Consider the following 20,720-nt stretch of genomic DNA (forward strand, 5'->3'; position numbering starts at 1 on the left):
TTTCCGCAAACAAAAACACACAAGGAAAACAACCAAACTAGCCCTCGGAGAATCTGTCAAAGCTGCGGTGGACTGTGTAACCAGGCAGAAGGAAGCTGGCCTTCTAGCCATCAGATTCGCCTACTTTCAACATGGCTTCAGCCCCGTGAAATCAATGATGCTGCCAGCAGCACCAAATTATAAAAGATCTGAATACCAGGTTTAAAAAATGCTACATTCCACAAAATATATAGCCTTCTGACTGAAAATATCACTCGAGTTCTTTAAACCCTTATAAAAAGAGACGTGACAAGTTTAGAGAATAAACAAACTTTATTTTATAACAGTATTACAGAAAGCAAAATACCATTTAATACAACTTGAAGCTGCTATAAATCTAATCTGGATCATCACTATACATAAGGTCAAAGCAGAGGAAAAAATGTTCAATACAGTTAATAAGTCCTATCAGGTCTCTGGTGTCAGCTTTAAACGGTACAGCTTTCTCACAACCATCAAAAACCACCACCGCCCCCCAGTGTCCTCACGCCTCGGGAATCATCAAACTGTCTGAAAGAGACGGACTGCGCAACGACAAAGGTCAGCTCTACACGGAGACAGGAGGTTTAATACAAGCAAGTGTTCTACACGAGCGTTCACTGCTGGGAAGTCTTGAAATTTGGACATGTTAAGAAAGAAAGCACTAAGGTTTTAAGCTGCCTGAACGTTTTAGTAGAAGGGAAGAAACCGTCCTCTCGCCTCCTCCCGCCTGTTCTGGAATGCTGCGAAGAGCCCGCGTTGGAGGAGCTTTGGCACTGTGGTGCGGCACGGCCTCCAACACAGCGCGCGCTCGGCGAACTTCCCTAATTCTCCAGCCTGCGGCTTCTCTGACTTTCTACTAGAAGCGCAAAGTCACAGGACTGGAGAGTCAAAAGGGTTCAGTATAAAAAATATCCCCAAGGAAATTCTCAAACATTAGGAAATTTTCAAGATGTGAGAAACGCTTTTAATCTGTGCTAATATTTTCTCATATGGTATATTTACTGCCATCTGAAAACTGTAAATATCTGCTGTGAGAATTCAACGGGGAGAATCCGGAAGAAGGAAAGTATCGGGATTAGTCGCAGAGTTTCCTTTCCGCACAACAGCACCTGTTCGAGTGAACGGCACCTCACCAGCCTGCGCTGGCTTTGTTCACTGTCATTGATCAAAGTGAGTCATAAAAAGCAGGTAGTTGTACACAAAGTAAACAGAAACCAAACACAAAACTCCCTAATTTAAAAAAAAAGAAAAAGAAAGAACCAAGAATATTTAGAAGTGGTTATAAAACAAAATAATGTATTAAAATGCGAGGGAACAGTATAGACCAGAGCTGTTAAGGTAAGGTTTGGTGTTGGCATTTTAATTCTTCAGGCTCTGGTCATCGTTACCAGTCGTAGTATAAATTCGCTGGAGTAGTGGTGTGGCATTAAGACTTGGAATGATCAAAATTCTTCAGGTTCACAAAGTTGACTGTTGTTTAAAAAATGAATTTCTAGGAGAAAAAAAAAGAGACAAGGCTTAAATATTTCAAAGACAGAGGTTTGAAAAAAAATGTAAGTCACGTTCAAATTCCAAATCAAGTAATTAACAGTTAGCATCTGCCTAGTTCTACATTAAATAAGATGTTGACCAGAAGACACACATAAGAGCCTGTCCTACCCTTGAGGGCCTTGAAATATCCAGAGAACTGACAAGCACGCTAGAAACAACTGGCAAATAAAAACACACCAAAAAAGAGTTAAATATAAAACAGAGGTAATTCCTACAGTAAAAATCTAAAAAAGAGAAAGCAATGTAGGTTTTAAGCCAGATTCAAGGAAGGAGGAAAAGCAAAGTCAATTCTGACTTCACTGAAATGAGCAGAAAGGGGGTTTCAGGTAGGAGGACAGAATAAGGGGAGAGGCATGGAAGTGAGGAAGAGCGTGATGTCAAGATGGGGATGGATGTGGGGAGGGGGGCAGGAATGGCCGAGAGGACCAGGACAGTAAAGACACAGACAATGTTACTAAAGCTAAGGAAGGGTGCGGTGAGTAATGGGGGTAAGGTGAAAAATATCAGGTCTACTCTTTAATACCAGACTAGGAAGTATGAACTTAATCTAACAGCCAAAAACGAGAATGAATTTGGAAGGAGCATTCAGACAAAAAGACCAACTGTCAGTCTACTGCAATGATCCAGAGCAGAGTGTGGAGAGAGCCGGAGCGGTGAGTTGACATAGGGCATGACAAGCCCAGGAGAGGAGGCTGGATCTCATTCTCCTTTGGTTTTGAGGAAGGTTTGACACAGCCTGATTCACGTTTTGAAAACATAGCTGCAGCCTCAGCGTGATGGACAGGCTAGAGGAGGACAGGAGTGACAGGAATCCCTCAGGGGTCACTGCAGCCGCCAGACTGCATGGGGAAGATGACAAAGGTCAGGCATGACCGCTGACGGAGAGCACTTGACTGGAGTGGATGCTACAGAAACGGGAGGGGAGAGAGGATTCTGAGAGGCACCACTGAGGGAGAAAAAGTAAAGGATGGGGATGAAGAAGGAAATATCAGAGAGACTATGAGGTTTGGCCTCTGGGACCTCTAAAACTGAGAAAGAAAGAGAGGCTTAGAGCTGGGTGAGGTCTTAGGACTGGGAGGCAGATTTGAAATCGCCCTCAGCTCGAAGGGGTAAGTGAAACCAACAGATGGAGCTTGTCTCGTGTAAGTATAAGGAAAAAGGAAAGACATGAGTCTTAGGGAAGCCCACAGTCGAAGATAAGGAGGTGAGAGAGAGGACTAAGAAAGGGGTGGACAGGGAAGCAGACAACAAACAAGGACGGTGAACTGTCCCTGAAAGAGAAAAGGGTTTGAAGAAGCCCACTGTTTCACTCTCTGCTTCACCTCAGCTGGAAGTTTTGGCAGATGGCAGGTGATTACGGAGGACAGTGGAAAGCGGTAATTAATGTCCTTTGTAAGAGGACATTACCGGCCCCAAAGTCAATTAGGATGCACACACTTTTGGTCAGATAAAATGAAGACTTGCTTTGACGGAAAAAACTCCCCACCATTTAGATTTATCACAGATATTATTACAGCCTCTTGATTATTCAGGAGAGACTGATTAATCAAATCATTGTTTCCTCTGTCTGCTTCAGGCTATTTTGTTACTCATTAGTACTTCTGCTTGATTCCAGGCAGGGAAAAAAAATCAATGAAGGAAACACAAAGTGGTCTTTTTTTAGGTTAGTATTTGTGAAAAGAAATGTAAGGGACGGTGACAGGGAATGGGTAAACCAGCAATCAAACCAGATGTGGATTATCTGTGACCTTCAGTCACGTTGTCTACCCCTCTTCTTTGAGAGCTGGTGGCTCTGTTTGCTCTGCTTCGTGAATATGTACTGTCTGTGGCACACAGCAGCCGCTCTGACTAGCTTGTGTTCTAGAAAAGGCACCCCTGACGTTTCCAGTGCCTGGAAACCTACAAAAAGAGCGAGGTCTAGGATTCTATTCTGCATTTCACTGAATTGTTTTTGCTCAAAATAAAAATATCAATTTGTAAAAGAAAGTTCAAATTAAACTTGCTTCAAAATCATCAGTAGACAAACAGGAATCTAGAAGTATGTAGGAACTGAATGATTTCAAAGAGCTTCAACGTTTACTGAAATACATGTAGAGAAAAAAACATAGTTACCCATATAAACTCAAATATCATTCACTTTCATTTATTTGCAATCAAACCACTAGAAAGCAAAATAAACCAACTTTTCTTCTGCTAATAAGTATTTCAAATGACAACCTTAATGTGCTCTCAGGATTCCAAACAGCTTTCAGAATCAGAGAAAATTACATCTATTGTAACTTTAATGTTAAATGCATTTATTTTCTCGTGCCTTAAAGAGCAGTAAATCAAGCCTAGCTCTGAGTTAATTAGATATTCAATGTTTCAGAACACCCCAGTTCCTTATTGTTCTGGATGAATAGGGAGTAACTTACTGTGTAAAGTTTTTTATTGACACATCTACCTATCTTTTTTTGGCTGCTTCCTGTACTTGAACACATATAGAAATGTATTCCCAAATCGTAAACATCTAGCTTCCGAGCTGGGAGAGAGAAAAGATAAGGATGGAATCAGCAATGCCTTTGGTACTTATGGATCAGATATTTTAAATTTTCCTGTCCTTGTGGCATTATCTGTGGATCAAAAAAACAACAATATTTGGCCACTTTTAACAGACTATGTTTTGGGTCTCAAAGATTTCTCACATATCCCAAGCAAACCGAAAACTAGGCACTGGTTCTTCATGTAAGAGCTGTAAAGTTTCAAGAACTCTTTTATTTTTATTCAGGTAACACTGGTTTATAACATTATATAAATTTCAGCTGTACATCATTATATTTCGATTTCCATGTAGACTACATCATGTTCACCAACCAAAGTCTAATTACCATCTGTCACATGTGCCCTTTTGCCCTCCCACAATCCCCCTTCCCTTCTGGTAACCACCTATCTAATCCCTATGTCTATGTGTTTGTTAATTGTTGTTGTCAGAAACGGCAAGATTTCGTCTTTTTTTATGGCTGAGTAGTATTCCATTGTGTATATATACCACATCCTCTCCATCCATCCATGGACACTTAGCTTGTTTCCAAGTCTCGGCTGCTGTGAATAATGCTGCAATGAACACAGGGGTTCAAATATCTTTTCAAATTGGTGTTTTCATTCTCTTTGGATAAATACCCAAAAGTGGAAGAGCTGGATTGTATGGTAATTCTATTCTTAATTTCTTGAGGAATCTCCATACTCTTCCATAATATCTGCAACTCTTTCTTTTAAGCTTGAATTCTACCTCATATTCACAGAAGTCTGGACATCTTTGTCAATACAAATTGGCAGGTATTAATTATTGGCATTAATTCAACTTGTCTTCATTTTTGACAATGTCCCAATGTTCTCCTTGAGTTTGGATAAGGTCATAGCTGTGAAGAATATGGATTATATTTTCTGTATTAAAACTGTAAACAAAAACCTAAACCACCGTTTCCATGCTTGTTTTCCAGGCCTAGACTATACAGTGTTAGTGAACATTTCTAACTGCTTTGGTCACATTTCACGGCCGGTGTCCCCCTCTTTTGGCTAATGTGAGAATAGGTCAGTGTTTCATCTAATCACAGCTATAATTCTACATCCAAATAAATTCTTGAAGGATACGTATTGGTTGCCTACTCTGCCTTAATTCCAGAGGGTTCAGAGCATTCTTAAACTTATCTTTCTCAGTGTGCCCACTGAGCAGTGGGAAATCAGGTTCAGGCAATGAAGTTTTAGGACCTCATCTGAAAAGCACAATCTCAGTTTCCCAAGACAAGAGCTCACATAATGGGTCTCAATCTTGCGTGTGCTCCACTCCAGAAATTGATTCAGTAAATTACAAAGGTGCACTTTTGAAAAAGCATTTGGCACAAACCACTAGCAATACTGCCTTTAAGCGGTAAAGTACTTATCCAGGGAGAGTCTCGATAAAAATACAAAAATGTAATTTTTATCCAAAATAATTAAAATAATGCAAGAAAACATAACATTTCTTCAGATTAAGGAAGATTCAATTACCAAAGGGCAGCAGTCTAACCAGAGATTTTGAAAATACGAGTAAAATGTTTATGTAAGACACAACACAACTATTTCCTAAATAAAAAGAAGGTTCATGTACTTGAGTGTAAAGTTCAGATTTAAATACAATAGTTTATGGATTTCAGTTCATTTTCATTTTATTCTTCCTTGGTTCTCAATTACATAGTTGATTTTAATTTTTGAACAGACTTTCCACTGCAAGAATATAAGAACCCTAGAGCCAAAAATGCAAGTACGATAAATTTCTGTTTGGTTAACCCAGGAAATAGTCTATTTTTACATTGTTTATATGACAGCTGTAATTCAGACCCATCAGTTCTCAAAGTGTGGTCTGCAGCCTGTGGGGTCACCGAGACTCTTTCAGGGGTCATTAAGTCAAAGCTATTTCATAATCATACTAAGACACTATCTGCCCTTTTCAGGGTGGTGACATTTCACTGATGTTGCAACAACAACCCTGAGCGAACCTGTTGGCACCTCAGCACAGGTCAGGGCAGTGGCACCAAACTGTACCAGAAGTCACTGTATTCTTTACACCAGGACCTTGCAGCAAAATAAAAAGAACGCCAGTTTCACTTAAGGATGTCCTTGATGAGACAAGAAATTACTAATTGTCTTACATCTCACCCCTTGAGTACATGTCTTTTTACTACTCTGTGCGATGAAATGGGAAGTACACATTCAACACTCCCGCCACGCACCCAAGTACAAAAGATGTCTCGAGGAAAGGCATTTGTAGGGTGCTGGAATGGTGGGTTGAAAAAGCGCTTTTTCTATAAAATATCTCTATTACTTGAGAGAATTACTGACAAACCAAGTTATTCAATCTGGATATTCGGCAGGCATTTTCTTGAAAATAAGGTGGGCCTGTCACTTCAAGGAGAACAATTGAGAATACTTGGTACCAACGATAAAATTCAAGCTTTCAGGTGAAAATCAGAATTTTGGAACACTGTATTTTGGCCACCATGAGCTTGACAGCTTCCCAGGATTTAAAGACTCTGCTGATGAGATCAGTAGCCACTATTGATCTTTCTACTGTCACCATCATTTTGCCTTTTCCAGGATGTCATATGGTTGGAACCATACAATATATGTAGCCTTTTCATACAGGCTTCTTTCACCAAGTGATTATTTTTAACTTAATATTTTAAAAACTACTTTATTTATAATGTGGTAAATTTCAATAGATATAATTCACATAAACATAAGCTCTTTGGGCTCTTCAATAATTGTTAGGAGTGTGACGTGGTCCTGAGAGCACTGTGCTTGAGGACAGCTTCCATCAACTCTGCGACCCCTGACCTATTGGGGTGTCCTCCTCTCACAGATCTTTATTTGTGTGTCTCCTGAATACAGAGGGGAAAAAATTAAATCCAGTGTTTTTTCCTCTTTTGTCAAATGAAACTCAGCACCTGTTCTGCAAATAATTCAGCAAAATGGTCCTGCTTCTCCTGGTCCCTCTGAACGGGCGAACGCTGTGTGAGGCCACTTTCTTCCTGCGAGGCTCACAACAGGGCGCTGGGAGACCCACGTGCCGGGACCAGGCGGGCCCTGCTGGGTCTCTATCTCCCCTGAATGCCAACTCCAGCGTGCTCAACAACAGACGCTAACACAATTGCACCGCAAAGACAAAGTTCATTGCAAAGTTTGCTAGAATCCCAAGTCAAGTAGGTTAAGTAATTTTGCTTTTAGAAGAGTCAGTTTTGAGATGTTTACCCCAAAGTTTCATTTAAAAAAACAAAAACAAACAACAGCATCTCTTTGCCTTTCACAGCTGCAGTTGCTTCCCCTCCACAGAGGTTTTTGGGAAGAGCATCTCCCTTGCTTCCATCTGCTTTGACGCCAGCTACACCCCTTTACCTTCAGGGACAGCACGAGCTGTCAGTGCTCTCATTGGGCCAACTAAATGGGTTTTCTTTAAAGCTAACAGCAATCTTTCTGTTAGAATCTGCGTGCTTGACACATTCAAGTCACTCTCTTAAAGAATTACTACTAGGCAGAAGTTTCAGAATAGCCTGTCAAATGAAAAGATCATCAGTTTTACCTCATTTTTAAACATGATTATTTTATGAAATCTGGTTTTACTTGTTCACTTAGCTTTATGTTAAAGCTAAGTGCAAACTTTAGCTGCAACCTTAAAGATATTCTGTACAAAATAAATTTTCCTAAAATGAATCATGTTTCCAGTCCACTGGTGGAAGGTCTGCTATTTGAAAGACTCCCAAGATGAATCCTGCAAAGCAATATGTAGTGTGGACTGAGACTGAATGAGGGTCGATCTGGCTCTGTCCCTCACTGACTGTGTGACCTTCTCCAGGCCGCTGTGTCCTCGTCTACATCATGGTGACCATAAGAACGAATTGAGATGACAAGTGTAAAGTTCTCAGACAAAGCCGGGCACAGAGCAGGCACTCAGTAAAGGTAAGCTAATACTATTTTTATAGATTTTCATATACGATATTTCACTCTTAGTTTTGCTCCAAATTAAATTCAGTTCTACTCTTATAGAGATGTCCAGTTCAGTTTCTCCATTAATAACTGCCTGAGCCAGTGTAATGGTTTCCTTACAGGGTACCTCATCTAATCTAGCATGCCCTCAGTCAATCCTGCACACTACTGGTGAGACAGTGCCGAAAATGCCCTTCCCACACTCAAATACCCTGTGAAGACGACCTACAAAGTCTAAACTAAGGTACTGAGATGGACTGCAAGATGCTCTGCAATTTGCCTTTGACAAGTCTTCCCAGCTCTCCGGGAACTCAACACACGGCCACAAAGTAGGACGCGCTGTTCCTGATATCCATCCCACGGTCTGCCTCCATGCTCTTTCCTCTCTGCCCATCTCCACGTGTTCAAATCCTCACCAGTGCTCTGCTCAGAGGAGCTTTCCTGCCTCCTTATGGGGAAGTCTTCCCTGTCCTGCCAATCAGAAACAGTTTCTTCTGTCATCGTTCATAGCCCTTTATCTGGGCGTCTCTTAAAACACACTATTTTTTACCCTATATGTTATTTGTAGACATGTTCTATGCCTTTATCTCTTTCTCACAACTATCATAGTCCCTTGAACATGGTATGTTCACAATATACATGAATGAATCCACGAATCAAAGTATTGGGGACAAACCCACAAGACGAGTCTCAAGAGCAGGGGCCTGGGAAGGGAAAACCACCAGAACCGCACTGCGTCTCCAGGAGGGAGCACTCCCGCCCTCTTCATCATCGCTTTCAACACCAGAACACACCGCGTCTCCAGGAGGGAGCACTCCTGCCCTCTTCATCATCGCTTTCAACACCAGAACGCACCGCGTCTCCAGGAGGGAGCACTCCCGCCCTCTTCCTCTTCACCATGGCTTTCACCTGCTGTTTTAGTGGAAAAATTGGGGGGTTCATTTTTCTGTTCTATTTTGTTAAATAACTATATCTATGACATCCCAGGAAGACTTCTTTAAAAATTGGTTTTCCCAAATTACTGAAGCTTTGACAAAGATTTCTAACAGTAGTTAGCATTTGGCCCTAAAGCTAGAGTCAGGTCTTCTGGTTCACTCTGCCAGGTTCAAATCTTGTGAGAACCTGATATGAGAGCATCCTACAAAATCTTAAAGCTTCTTTCAAATAACAGTGGACTACAGTGAGGTTACACTCAGTATAGTTAATTCTAGCTAAAGTCTTTGTCAATCTTAGGTTCATAAGATAAGCAGAGATGAGAAAACATTTCTCTGCAGCATCAAATAAAAGTTGTGCTTAAGAAAGTAGTAACAAAACCCTTTATCTTTTAGAAAAACATCTATCAAGCAGACGTGAACAGAGCTAAGTTTTGTACTTTCCTTAAATAGGAAGGTTAGTGGGAATCAAAAGAATTAATCTCTAGACCCAACTCCTACTTACTAGTTTATATTTTTTTTCTTACATCTTCAAAATCCAGTATGTTATTTTATACTTATGGCACATCTCTATTCGGAATAGCCACATTTCCAAGGCTCCACAGCCACTTGTGGGGCATGGCTACCATATTGGATAGAACAGGTCTAGAGTCCTACTTGCTCCAATGCTAACTAAACTACTTGATGCTTGCAAGTTAAAGAAAGGGCCAACATGTCCTTGGAATGTATTCCTCATGAGGACAACACAAACTTATTAATTAGTTGTCACAGCAAAATTCCTTCCTAATGCCACTCATAAATTCACACGTTTAAAAAATAGTATCTGGACTGTCTAAATTAGAGAAGTTCCTGAGACAAGTAGCTCTACACATGGATGGTATTTTATGATTCCTGAGTATAAGTGACCTATGGCAAATTAATCTCTAGGATTATATTTCCTCATTAAAAAGGACAGGGGAAAATATGTGCTACACACAGTTTAAAACTAAATATTCTCTTCATTTCCATACTCTTAAATATGCCCTAGACTAGGGTATGATGACATCATAGTCACTACCTCCGTCCCCAGCAGAGGCCAGGCAGGTATCAGATGAGGAGGGACACAGGTACCAAGGGTTCACCGTGAAGGGACGCTGGCGACTGGGAGAGCCCTTCGTCCTCTAAGGTGGCAGCCCCTACTTGGCTTCAGCACTGCAGCCATGCGAGAAAGCAGGCCCAATCTTGTCAGAGCTTCTGATTTTCCTAAAATTGCCAGGTTATCTTCCCATTTTAAGCATAATAATTATTTCAAATTTGTAAAAAATACTGTTTGGGCCAAAAAAACAAAACCAAACTCTGGCTATGGCCTGCATGGCTCCAATTTGTCAATTTTCTCTTGCCCTTCTCCCCCTTTTGGGGGCCATTTTTAATGCTCAATAATAATGAAAAACTGGGGGAAATATGCAGTATTTGTGAGTAAGGGATTCATAATTATAACACATCTGTAGCATCTAAAATATGATAAACATCTGAATAGAAAAATGGATAAAGGACACAAACTAGCAATTCAAAGAAATGCAAACTGTGTGTGTGTATGTGTATTTCAACTTCATGAGCAATGGAAAAAAATATAACTAAAAAATGTTCTTTCCTTACAATTAAAAAAAGGGGGGAGGGTGGTGAACAAATGCTCTTTCCTCACCAGATTGGCAAAGAGTTCTTAAATGTCTTATAATATTTAGTGTTGGCAAGGCTGCGGGGAAACAGGGATGCCCATCACCTGCAAGTGGGAGCCTAACTTTCTAGAACTTTAAGGAGGGCAGTTGGCCAGTATGTCAGAAACTTTTGGTCGCACACCAACTCTAAGTTTTAAAAATATTTGTCCTAGAGACACAATGATAAAAATGAATGCACAAAAAATGTACACACAAGTATAAGTTTTGCAGCTATATGTATAATTTTGAAAACTGAGGAATAATTAACCTAAACGCTCATTAACAGGGGTCAGGTAAACCATCATATATCCATTCAGTGGCTGCTGAAGAAGGATGAGGTAATGACAAGGAAAGTTACCTACAATGCACTGTTAGTGGAGAAAGAAAGCAGGACATACAGAATCAACAGTTTCAGCCTACATAAATAGAGGTGTGAGTGAGAGTGTGGGTGTGTTCACACACACACACACTGTGAAAAGGGATTATCCATCTCTAGGAGCAGAGGAATTATGGGTTAACTTACACTTTCTACTATCTCTCAATTGTTTAGAATTATAACCTCCTCTGTTTTTTTATTACCAGAAAAAAAATATATAGTTTATTTGCAAAAACAATAGTAATGATCTTGGCCAAGAGCAAACCCTGGGAATGAGGGACTCCCCAGTGTGAACGTAAGCCCGACAGCGGGGCACCCTGCTCCTCTTCTGTTGAGTGGTTCAAATACACCGTAACTGACTTGCTGAAGCACCTGCCAGATTTATAACTGTTAAATTAGCACATTCCACAGCATTCCAGAGTGAAACTGGCTCTGCCTAAAACTCACTAAACCCCAAGTGGCTTTTCATTTCCATGTGGAAGTAGTCTTCATTTTAGGTGTGATTAATCTATGTCAAAAACCAGCTGTAATAAAATGCTGACTTTAGGTATGAGACCAGTACAACTAAGCAAATAGAGTAAAATAAAAATGCAACACATTTGACATATCTGAAAAGCTCCTGGCCCCTGACCTGAAGATAGTCATCTGGAAGTCAAGAGATTTGTGGTTCTCCTTCAAGGACAGGGTGGTCTCAGCAGGACCCACGGGGCAATAAGTAGTTCAGGGTCAGCTAGAGCGGGTTCAGCCAGCACGGTCCTTTTCTCCCGGCAGGCCAGTTAGATAGCTCATGCTAATGTCCCGTTTGCCTTGCGAGTTCATCTTGAAACCTCGAACAGCACTCCGCTGCTATGCTAGATTTCCTCTTAACCCTTAGACTATCCAGTAAATTTCCAATTAACCATGCTGTGTGTGCGTCTAAGGCAGGGCCTTACAGGTTCACTCCCAAGCTTCCTCCATAATTCCTGTGGCAGTAGGTCTCTCCTACACCATCACAGAACAAAAATACACCTTTGCTTTGAGACATCTAAGCAGACAGGACTTGACATGTGAAAAATGAAACTCATGTATTCCATGACTGAAATTATAGCTACCACCATCAACTCATTTGCCCAAGCCAGAAACCTGGGCGTTACCTGGGATCCTGCCCAGCTCTTCCACCCTCCCCACTCACTAACTTCCACACTCTCATGCAAACAGTCACCAACTCACAAACCTTTACCTCCTTACCATCTCTCAAACACATGAGGAATACCCCACAGCTTTTCAGGATCAAGTCTGGCCTCTTTAGCTTGGCTTACAAGACTATGATCAGGCCTCTGTCTCCCAGCTCCCCTCCTCTCTCATCACTCTCTTACAAGTACCTGCATACCAGCCTCACCTGCTTTTGCACCGTTCCTAGAGCATCAGTCCACAGCTCCTGGACCCTGCCTGGAATGCCCCTTCCAAGCCCTTCCCCACTGAGCTAACTCCTACTCATCCTGAAGCCCAGGTGAGAAGCCATCCTGATGCCCCATCCTGATGTAGAGATCTCTTCTTTGTGTTCCCACCAAACTTGGTTCAAAACACATCATAAAACTTGAAACTCTGGCCTGCTACCACTGATGTACTGTCTGTGAGTGCAGACCTCATTTGATTTGAAGTCTCCAGGGTAAAACAGTAGATGACACTGAATGGGCACTCCATACTATGTGTATGATGAACAAAGGAATGAATAAAATGAATGAACGGATGCGAGGCCGCTCCTCCATCACTTCATCCTTTGGCTGCTCACTGCTTTCAGAGGGGAAGAGGGCTCCGCTCACTTTTTTACTCTGTATCAATGATCACTCCGGGAATCGGAGAGGCCCACTGGAAGTCTGGGTTCAGAGAGCTCATGGTGGCAACTAAAGCAGAGTCACCAGCTCCCTCTCGTGGGGCTCATTCTTTCTGAGGCCACACGGACCACACCACCAAACCTGGAGTCCTCTCCCTCCTGGTCAGGGCTGCTCCAGAACATCATCCCAGGGGTGGCAAGGTACGTTACATTTTGTGTCCACTTGATGGCTAGTAAATAAGCATTTGGGATAAACTGGCAGGAGGGAGCAGTTCTTAGGAGAACATTAAAAAAGTCACAAAGATTTAGTGAGGTACTCCTCTGAAGTGTGTATTCTCTTTTTAGTAGAGTCTGCACTTTGCTCCTCTCTGCCTCACAACGGGCTAGCTCCCAGCCGAGAAGGCCAAGTGGGTGTTCCAGCCTCCACAGGCGGCTCTTGGACTATCCTTCTGTTGGCCTGCACCTCTCTCTACTTTCAACGTTTGATCAAAAGCTCAGAGCTCCTCCAAAGGGAGAAGTCAGGTCAGGAGGAGAGCTTTTCACGTCTGAAAAAGGGAACTGGGGCAGATACGAGACAAATAGTTATTTATCCTTCCCTTTGACATTTGGACACTGGCCTGGTCCTGCTCTTTGCCTCGGCCCACCTGCTGCCTCTGTGGGATACCGGCAGGGCAGCCAGGGGGCACTGAAGCAGTAGAAACACACCCCGCCCAGCCCTGACAGTCCCAGCAAAGGAAGTTTTTCCAGAACCAGAAGCAGCCAGTGGGAGTGGAGATGCCAAGATGACTTTGAGACATTGAGGTAACTCCTATTCATCCTTCAGATTTCAATTTAAACTTTGTTTCTCAAGTAACAGGTTAAATTTACAATAGTTCAAGTCCCCTACTTTGTTCTTTCCTCAATGCAGCATGACCCTAGCACATCTGGGTACTCATTAAATATTTTTGGAATGGATGAGTGAATCTTTCCAAATTTATCTAGTTTGCTCACCTTATATGTGAACCTACACTTTAACTTCCCGAATCTGTTTAACAAGGCTGCTTATAAAAGATGTCCCCTGAGACAGGAGAACATCAAAGGCTGAGTGTGTGTCTGCTGCAAAAACGAATATAAGGTGCCAGGAAGACCTGATATAACTAATTCATTTTAATTTATTAAAATGCCATAAGTGAAAGTGAGGGTGGGGGTCATGCTCACAGTGGTCACTAATTTTTATTTATGTTCCTGATTAAGTAACTGATGCATAGAATTTAGAGGAGAAATACCCAGTATTTGTACATTTGTCTAACATTCTATTTTCTCATTTTATGATGTCCTTATAAATAAGTCCTATGAATTAAGAAAGGCAGATTGTACCAGCCCCACTGACTTGCCCAATGTCACGTAACTTGAGATCTGAGAAGATTAAAACACAGCACTTGATCCTCTTAACTTCTGGCTAAGAATGTTCTCAGCCTTACATTTAACAGCACGTTTATTCAGGTAAACACATATTGTGCCTGGGCTAAAATTGTAAATTATTTCTGCTTGTAGGCCCTTTGTACACTCTGTGGAAAATAGTATCTAAAATATAAAGAGTAAGGTTGCTAGATATAAGACTAATACTGAAAAGTTAACTGTAGTGCCCTCTACTAGCAACAGCTAGAAAAGATTTATAAGACTTCTTTGGGTAAAAAAATTATACAATTTTATTGAAGACATTAAAGAGAGCTATATAAATGGAGAGAGATATTTTATGTTTGTGGAAAAGAAAGCTTAATATCATAAAGATGTAATTCTCACCACTTTGAGCTACAGAGTGGACACAATTCCAATTAAGACACCAGAGGGTGTATCCTAGAACCTAGTAATCTGATTCAGAAATTTATATGGAACAGAAAGAGCCCAGAATAACCGAGACACTCCCGAAAAAAAAAAAAGAACACAACTGGGGAGACACATCCTACCAGATTATCAAGACTCATTTTGAAGTTATAGTAATTTAGACAGTATGACACTGGAGCAGGGACAGACACGTGGACTAACGGAAGTGAGGGTGAAGCACAGGCGCATATGAGAAACTTGATGCGTGACCTGCAGACTAGAGGTGGAAAGGACGGGCTCTTCAAGAGACAGTGCTGGAACGCGGGCTACCTCTTCGGAAACAAATGGATCACTGTTTCTCATCACACAGAAAACAGTTTCTGATGGATTAAGGATTGATGTATGAAAGACAACATTAAAATTTATGGATCAAAAATAACACCTTAGGGTACGGAAAGAGCATGAGTCATAAAGGAAAGCATGATAATTCAACTATATTAGCTACATGAATAACTACATTCAAGACATTAACTATATTGAACTATATTAATAACAAAAGCCTAACCACAAACCTGAAGATATCTGCAACACATGAAATTGACAAAGGATCATCATCTGAATCTATCAAGAATCAGTAACAACGAGAAAGAAAGAAGTTACAGGTGATTTCATATCTATGAGATTGGCAAATCAAAGTCAGAGGGCGGCTGTGCAGCGGTAGGAGCCCTTCCTCTCTGTGATGGGAAAGCTCCCAGCCTGACCACAGGGCAGAAGACGTGGTTCTGTGACCAGCCAGGCCGGTGGGGTATCTGTGTATCCAATTAATGTACAGATCATTTAAAAAACAAAAAAGCAATCTTAGTATATGTGCTGTGATAAAGTCTGCTTTTTAAAACCCTAACACACACATAATTATGAACATTTAAGAATTCCTTAGCACAATTTTTAACTCCTATATTTAGCCATCACATGGAAGCAGTATAATGTATAAGCAATCCCTACTGTTGGCCATTTAGATTGTTCCAGATTTTTTGCCAGTATATATAAAAATGCGATAAATAAACCTGTAGTAGATAAATCTTTGTATACATCTCTGATTATTTAAGATAAATCCTTAACAGTGGCTTAAATGAGAGGTTTAATGTGGGTTTTTGCCAAATTGCTCTCCAAGTTTACTGGTTTTTCAGCAGCATGAGAGTACATTTTTCCTCCCACAACCTCCCTAACACTGGCTAAAAACATAAACTTTGCCGGCTTTCTAAGTGAAAACTTGTACACTGAATTTTTACTTGGTATTGATTTAAGCAACAGTGAGGCTGAGCATTTTTCGTTTATTGTCCACTTTGTTTCTAAGTGGTTCACTTGCATAATCCTCAGCCCATTTTTCTACTTAAGTGTTTAAACTTTTTGACGCCACATACAAGTTCTTAACATATTCACGATACTAATCCTTTTTCTGCCAGGCATATTAAAACTTTGTCATTTAGCTTTTACTTTTTTTTTTCCCCTTATTTTTTTAAATTTCTTTCCTTTTTCTCCCCAAAGCCCCCCAGTACATAGTTGTATATTCCTAGTTGTGGGTCCTTCTAGCTGTGGCATGTGGGATGCTGCCTCAGCATGGCCTGATGAGCGGTGCCGTGCCATGTCCACGCCCAGGATTCGAACCGATGAAACCCTGGGCCGCCGCAGCAGAGTGTGCAAACTTAACCACTCTACCACAGGGCTGGCCCTTAGCCCTTTACTTCTGTTTTTGTTGATTTGATTAAAATTTTAAATTTTTATGTAGTCAAAGCAATCTTTTCCTTTATGGTTCTCTCTTTGATATATAATTCTCAATGTCCGTATATAAAGGATTTAACTCATCTCCCCTTTGTGTCCCCTATAATAAATCTCTCTCATCTACATAAAGGCAGTAGCACCTTCCTCAAAGAGTCCCTGCAAACACTAACAGGATAGCTTATACTAAGGTGCTTTGTAAACAGTAAAGCAACATAAAAAGGTCAATTCTTAGCAGCCCTCAATACATGGCAGCTGTTAATACTGCATGCCCGTCGGCTGACAGAGTTTACAACCATATGCAGGTAAGCTGAGCATACGTGTTTTGGGAGGATAAAATCTGAAAAAGCAGATGGACTACAGCAGCTGCAGACACGGTGACGCAGAAGAGCATTTCACATTCCTGGGCAGGTTCAGGACGCAGATCAGTCATGAGAAAGGCCCTGGACGATGCAGGCTCTCTTACCTCACTTATTCTTCCCCTTCTTCCAACTCAGTTTCTTTGTGCACCACCACTCGTGTGACCGACATGTCGGGATGCTGCTCTCTGGCTTCCCTGATGGCCTGGGCCAGCGCCTGCCAGGGTGAGGAGAGAGCACCGTGAGTGGAGAACCAGGCAGGCTCCTCCTCGGGATGCAAAACACATACACTGATCAACGGGGGTTCCCCCTCAAACCAAGACGGTTTTATTGCTTTATTTGAGGAAGCAGGAAGATGTGAAATGGGCTCATTGTTCATTTTAGAGAACGCTTCTCATTTCCCCAAATTTCCCATTTCTCCAGTCCATCTTCAAATAACGATACATGCAGAAGAAACAGGCTGGCTCTGTTGGAGAAAACAGATCTTCTCTGACCCTGGTAGTCTCCCCCGTAAGCTGACACTAAGGCTAAGGCTGTGAAGACCACTTTGAGGTTCACCGTCCAGATGGCAGGAACGATGTAAAGCCTCAGGCACAGTCCTCGACCTAACACTCAAAGGACACTTGCTCAAACCCCAGGGCACAGGTCCAGGCCTTGATGGTCCTTGCCCTCTTAGGCTCTAAGTAACTGTTTGAGGTAAAATGTTTGTTGAACTAAAACATTGCAGGAAAAATATCTATAAACTTCTAGGGCACAGAACAATCAGAACGGTTGGCAGCAACAACGTTGACACGCGATCAGTAAAGCTGAAGACCAGAGATAGACCGCTCTTTAGCCTGTAAAGTACACAGCTCTGTTCTACAGCTGAAAACACGGAAGGCGCCGAGGGTAATGGGTCTTTCTCAAGGCCATCCTGCCGCTGGGCTGCAGGGCAGGAGTAGGACACGGGACCCTCCTCTGGCTCGTGGGCCCTTCCCAGGACCAGGCTGTGAGAAAGCAGACAAAACTTCTCTGTGTTTTATCAGAAAGCAAACTGTGTACGAGTGTTGTGGCAGAGTGGGAAGATCCTATTTCTTAGAGGGGAAAGATGTTTAAACAGGTCTTGGGGAGAAAGTAAAATAAAACTCCATAGAACACACTCAAAATCTAGGAGAGAATTCTAAAACAAAAAAGAAACTCTTCTAGGATAGACAGCACCATGCCTCATAAGGAAACTGAGCATTTGAAAGCAGCAGCACGATTCTTCCTGCCGCTCTGTCACTGCCCTAAGGGGACAACTGCATTTCTTGTTTGCACTATAGTTTCTATCAGCTGGAAGGATATGAAGCAAAACCCTGAGCCTCATTCCACAAAAAAAAGGTAAAGCAACAAAAAAATTGTTTTTACACTAAAAATTTTTTACAGAGAAGCTTGGAAGACACTTGAGGGTGTGTAAATTTCCACTGAGGAGCAAACTCTGGTGACCCACCTGTGTCAGGACAAGAGAGAAGGCAGACAGGGGACCCTCTGATGTGAGCGCAGCACAGCCTGTGTGTGTGGGGGGGAGGGGGACAGGAAGGCTGGAGGAGCGGGGACCTCATCTCCCCATCTCCGTGAATTGACCACAATGCGGACACGGAAGGGCAACGAAGGGCAGCGGAATGGCCCTAAACTGGCGCGGGTGCTCAGAAGGAAAGGGGAAGCTGGAACGGTCAAAACTACTCCCTCCACGTTGCATTGTGGAATCCAGTGCGGGAAAGGACAGCTCTGGTGGGGGCCAAATGTAGCTACAGACAACCCATCAGACACTTTGAATGTCTGCTCATTACAAAGACCTGCCTGCATTAAACCACGGCAATTACGAAAGAGGAAACAAATTTTGCCCGAGGGAAGGCAGCACGTCTGAAACATGCTTTAATTAGCAGAAAAGTAGGGAAAAATCAAAAACTGCTATAATCATCTTAAAACACATACGAAATCCGTTTGCCATTAGTTCCTTTCATTCCATATTATCAGTACATGAAATTAAAGGCTGCAAAATATTAATTTATTATGGCAGCAATAAAGATGGTGAGAAAACTACCACGTCCCACTGCCAGACTGAGAAGTTACTTCATTAGAAAGAAGCACAGTGTGAGGAGCAGCCGCAGGGCCGCCTGCACCCCTGGTACGGAGCCGAGACTGCCGTGATTTCACAGGGTGCCGGGCCTGCCAGGCGAGTTCCCATAGGAGCAGGCCTCGCCACTTTGCCAACACAAGAGAGATTCCTTTTTTTCTCTTTTGCTCCATTGAAGGGTTTCCTTTCACTAATAAAAATTCCTTTAATGCAGGCAAGGAACTGAAAGAGGTGCCAATGATGGTAAAGTCACCACGTGATCAATGTCAGTTTTTGGCAGGGAAGTGATGTCCCTCTTTAATTTTAAAAGGCCCCAACATCTCATTGCAGGCTTTAGGGAGAAAGTGAATTAACTCATCATGAGCTTCTGGTGATAAGCATGGCAGAAGCCACAATTAAATTTACTCAAAAAAGTTTACGCCATCTTATAACTAAACATGCAAGAGTTAAACATCTATCCTCTCCACTGGATAGCTGACCTCGGTTTTCAAATGGGCCAAAGCACGACATCCTACAGACACCCTACGGACAAGGCGTGTGTCCTCGCAGTGACAGTTAAAGCTGGGGAGTCATCATGATTGTTTCCTAATGTCAGAGTTAGGAACACGTGTTATTTTAGTACCTGCATTTCAGCCCATGTTGATTTGTTTTGTTTTGTTTTTTGGGGTTTTTTTGCAGGGAAAGATTGGCCCTGAGCTAACATCCGTGGCCAACCTTCCTCCTCTTATTTTCTCCTCACAGCCCCAGTGCAAGGCCCTATATTCTAGTGGTAAGTCATTCGAGTTCTTCTATGTGAGCCGCCACCAGTGCAGCAACCGAGAGACAGGTGGTGTGCTTCCCCGACTGGGAGATTCAGCCTGTGTTTATAATATTGGCAATTCAGAAGCAGTATTATCTAGATTTGAGTCTTCAGATAAAACAGGCCAAAAGACAAAAGAATGCACATAAAATAAAACCTGAGAGTAATCCCTCAAGTGGCAAAGCACATTGGAAAGCCTGAAAGGGCAAAGGTTCCCTGGAGGCAGAGGGAAGAGGAAACCAAGGCTGGGAGGAGGCCCCGAGCGTCACCTTCCATCACAAAAGGAAGGTGGGCTCCTGCCCAGCACACTATGGGAATTCAAGAAATGACCGCTGAGCAGGAGTCCTGAGGGAAAAAATCAGGACATAAGAATAGGGTTTGCTCCAACTTAAGGTCAGAGGAACTCAAAACTGCCCCAAGTGCAGAGAGGCAGAGTAAATCTTCTACACGGGGAAACTGGAGGGTGGGTATGCACACAGGGAACTCATGTCCCAGTGGTGAGCAGGCACAGGGACTCACCTTCTGGGAATCTCTACTAAGTCAAAAATCTCTAATAACGCTCAAGCAATTAAAAAGATCCATTATGAAATATGTAAGTAAAATTACATTTACAGAGGTTCAAAAAAACAATAATTTTTTTTCTTTTTAAAGATTTTTTTTTTTAATTTTTCCTTTTTCTCCCCAAAGCCCACAAGTACATAGTTGAATACCCTAGTTGCAGGTCCTTCTAGTTGTGGCATGTGGGATGCCACCTCAGCATGGCCTGATGAGTGGTGCCATGTCCGCGCCCAGGATCCGAACCCACGACACCCTGGGCCTCCGAAGCAGTGAGTGAACTTAAGCACTCGGCCATGGGGCCAGCCCCCAGAATAATTTTCTTTTTAGGCATAGAAGAAAATCTATTTCTCTTTGGTCACATATCGTAGGCCCTTCTTAAATGAGAAGTTTTGTTCTCTAAAATTCTCTTTTCTGAGTTGGATATTGTGTTCAAAGCTAGGTAACC

At 42.1% G+C, this 20,720-nt stretch overlaps 1 protein-coding gene across 42 annotated transcripts in view; it reads right to left on the reverse strand.

The window, feature by feature from the left end:
- Window positions 1–293: 293 nt before the first annotated feature.
- EPB41L2 (erythrocyte membrane protein band 4.1 like 2) overlaps window positions 294–20,720 on the reverse strand; it is a 221,763-nt gene continuing 201,336 nt past the window's right edge. For all 42 annotated transcript variants that reach the window (XM_044754986.2, XM_070496525.1, XM_070496523.1 and 39 more), the window contains 2 exons: window positions 16,931–17,040; window positions 294–1,513 (listed from right to left, as the gene is read on the reverse strand). In XM_044754986.2, coding sequence (XP_044610921.2) covers window positions 16,936–17,040 — 105 coding nt within the window. In that variant the 3' untranslated portion in view covers window positions 294–1,513; window positions 16,931–16,935. The remainder of the gene's footprint in view (window positions 1,514–16,930; window positions 17,041–20,720) is intronic.

Source organism: Equus asinus, chromosome 24 (assembly GCF_041296235.1).
Source record: "Equus asinus isolate D_3611 breed Donkey chromosome 24, EquAss-T2T_v2, whole genome shotgun sequence".
Classification (NCBI taxonomy): Eukaryota; Metazoa; Chordata; class Mammalia; order Perissodactyla; family Equidae; genus Equus; species Equus asinus.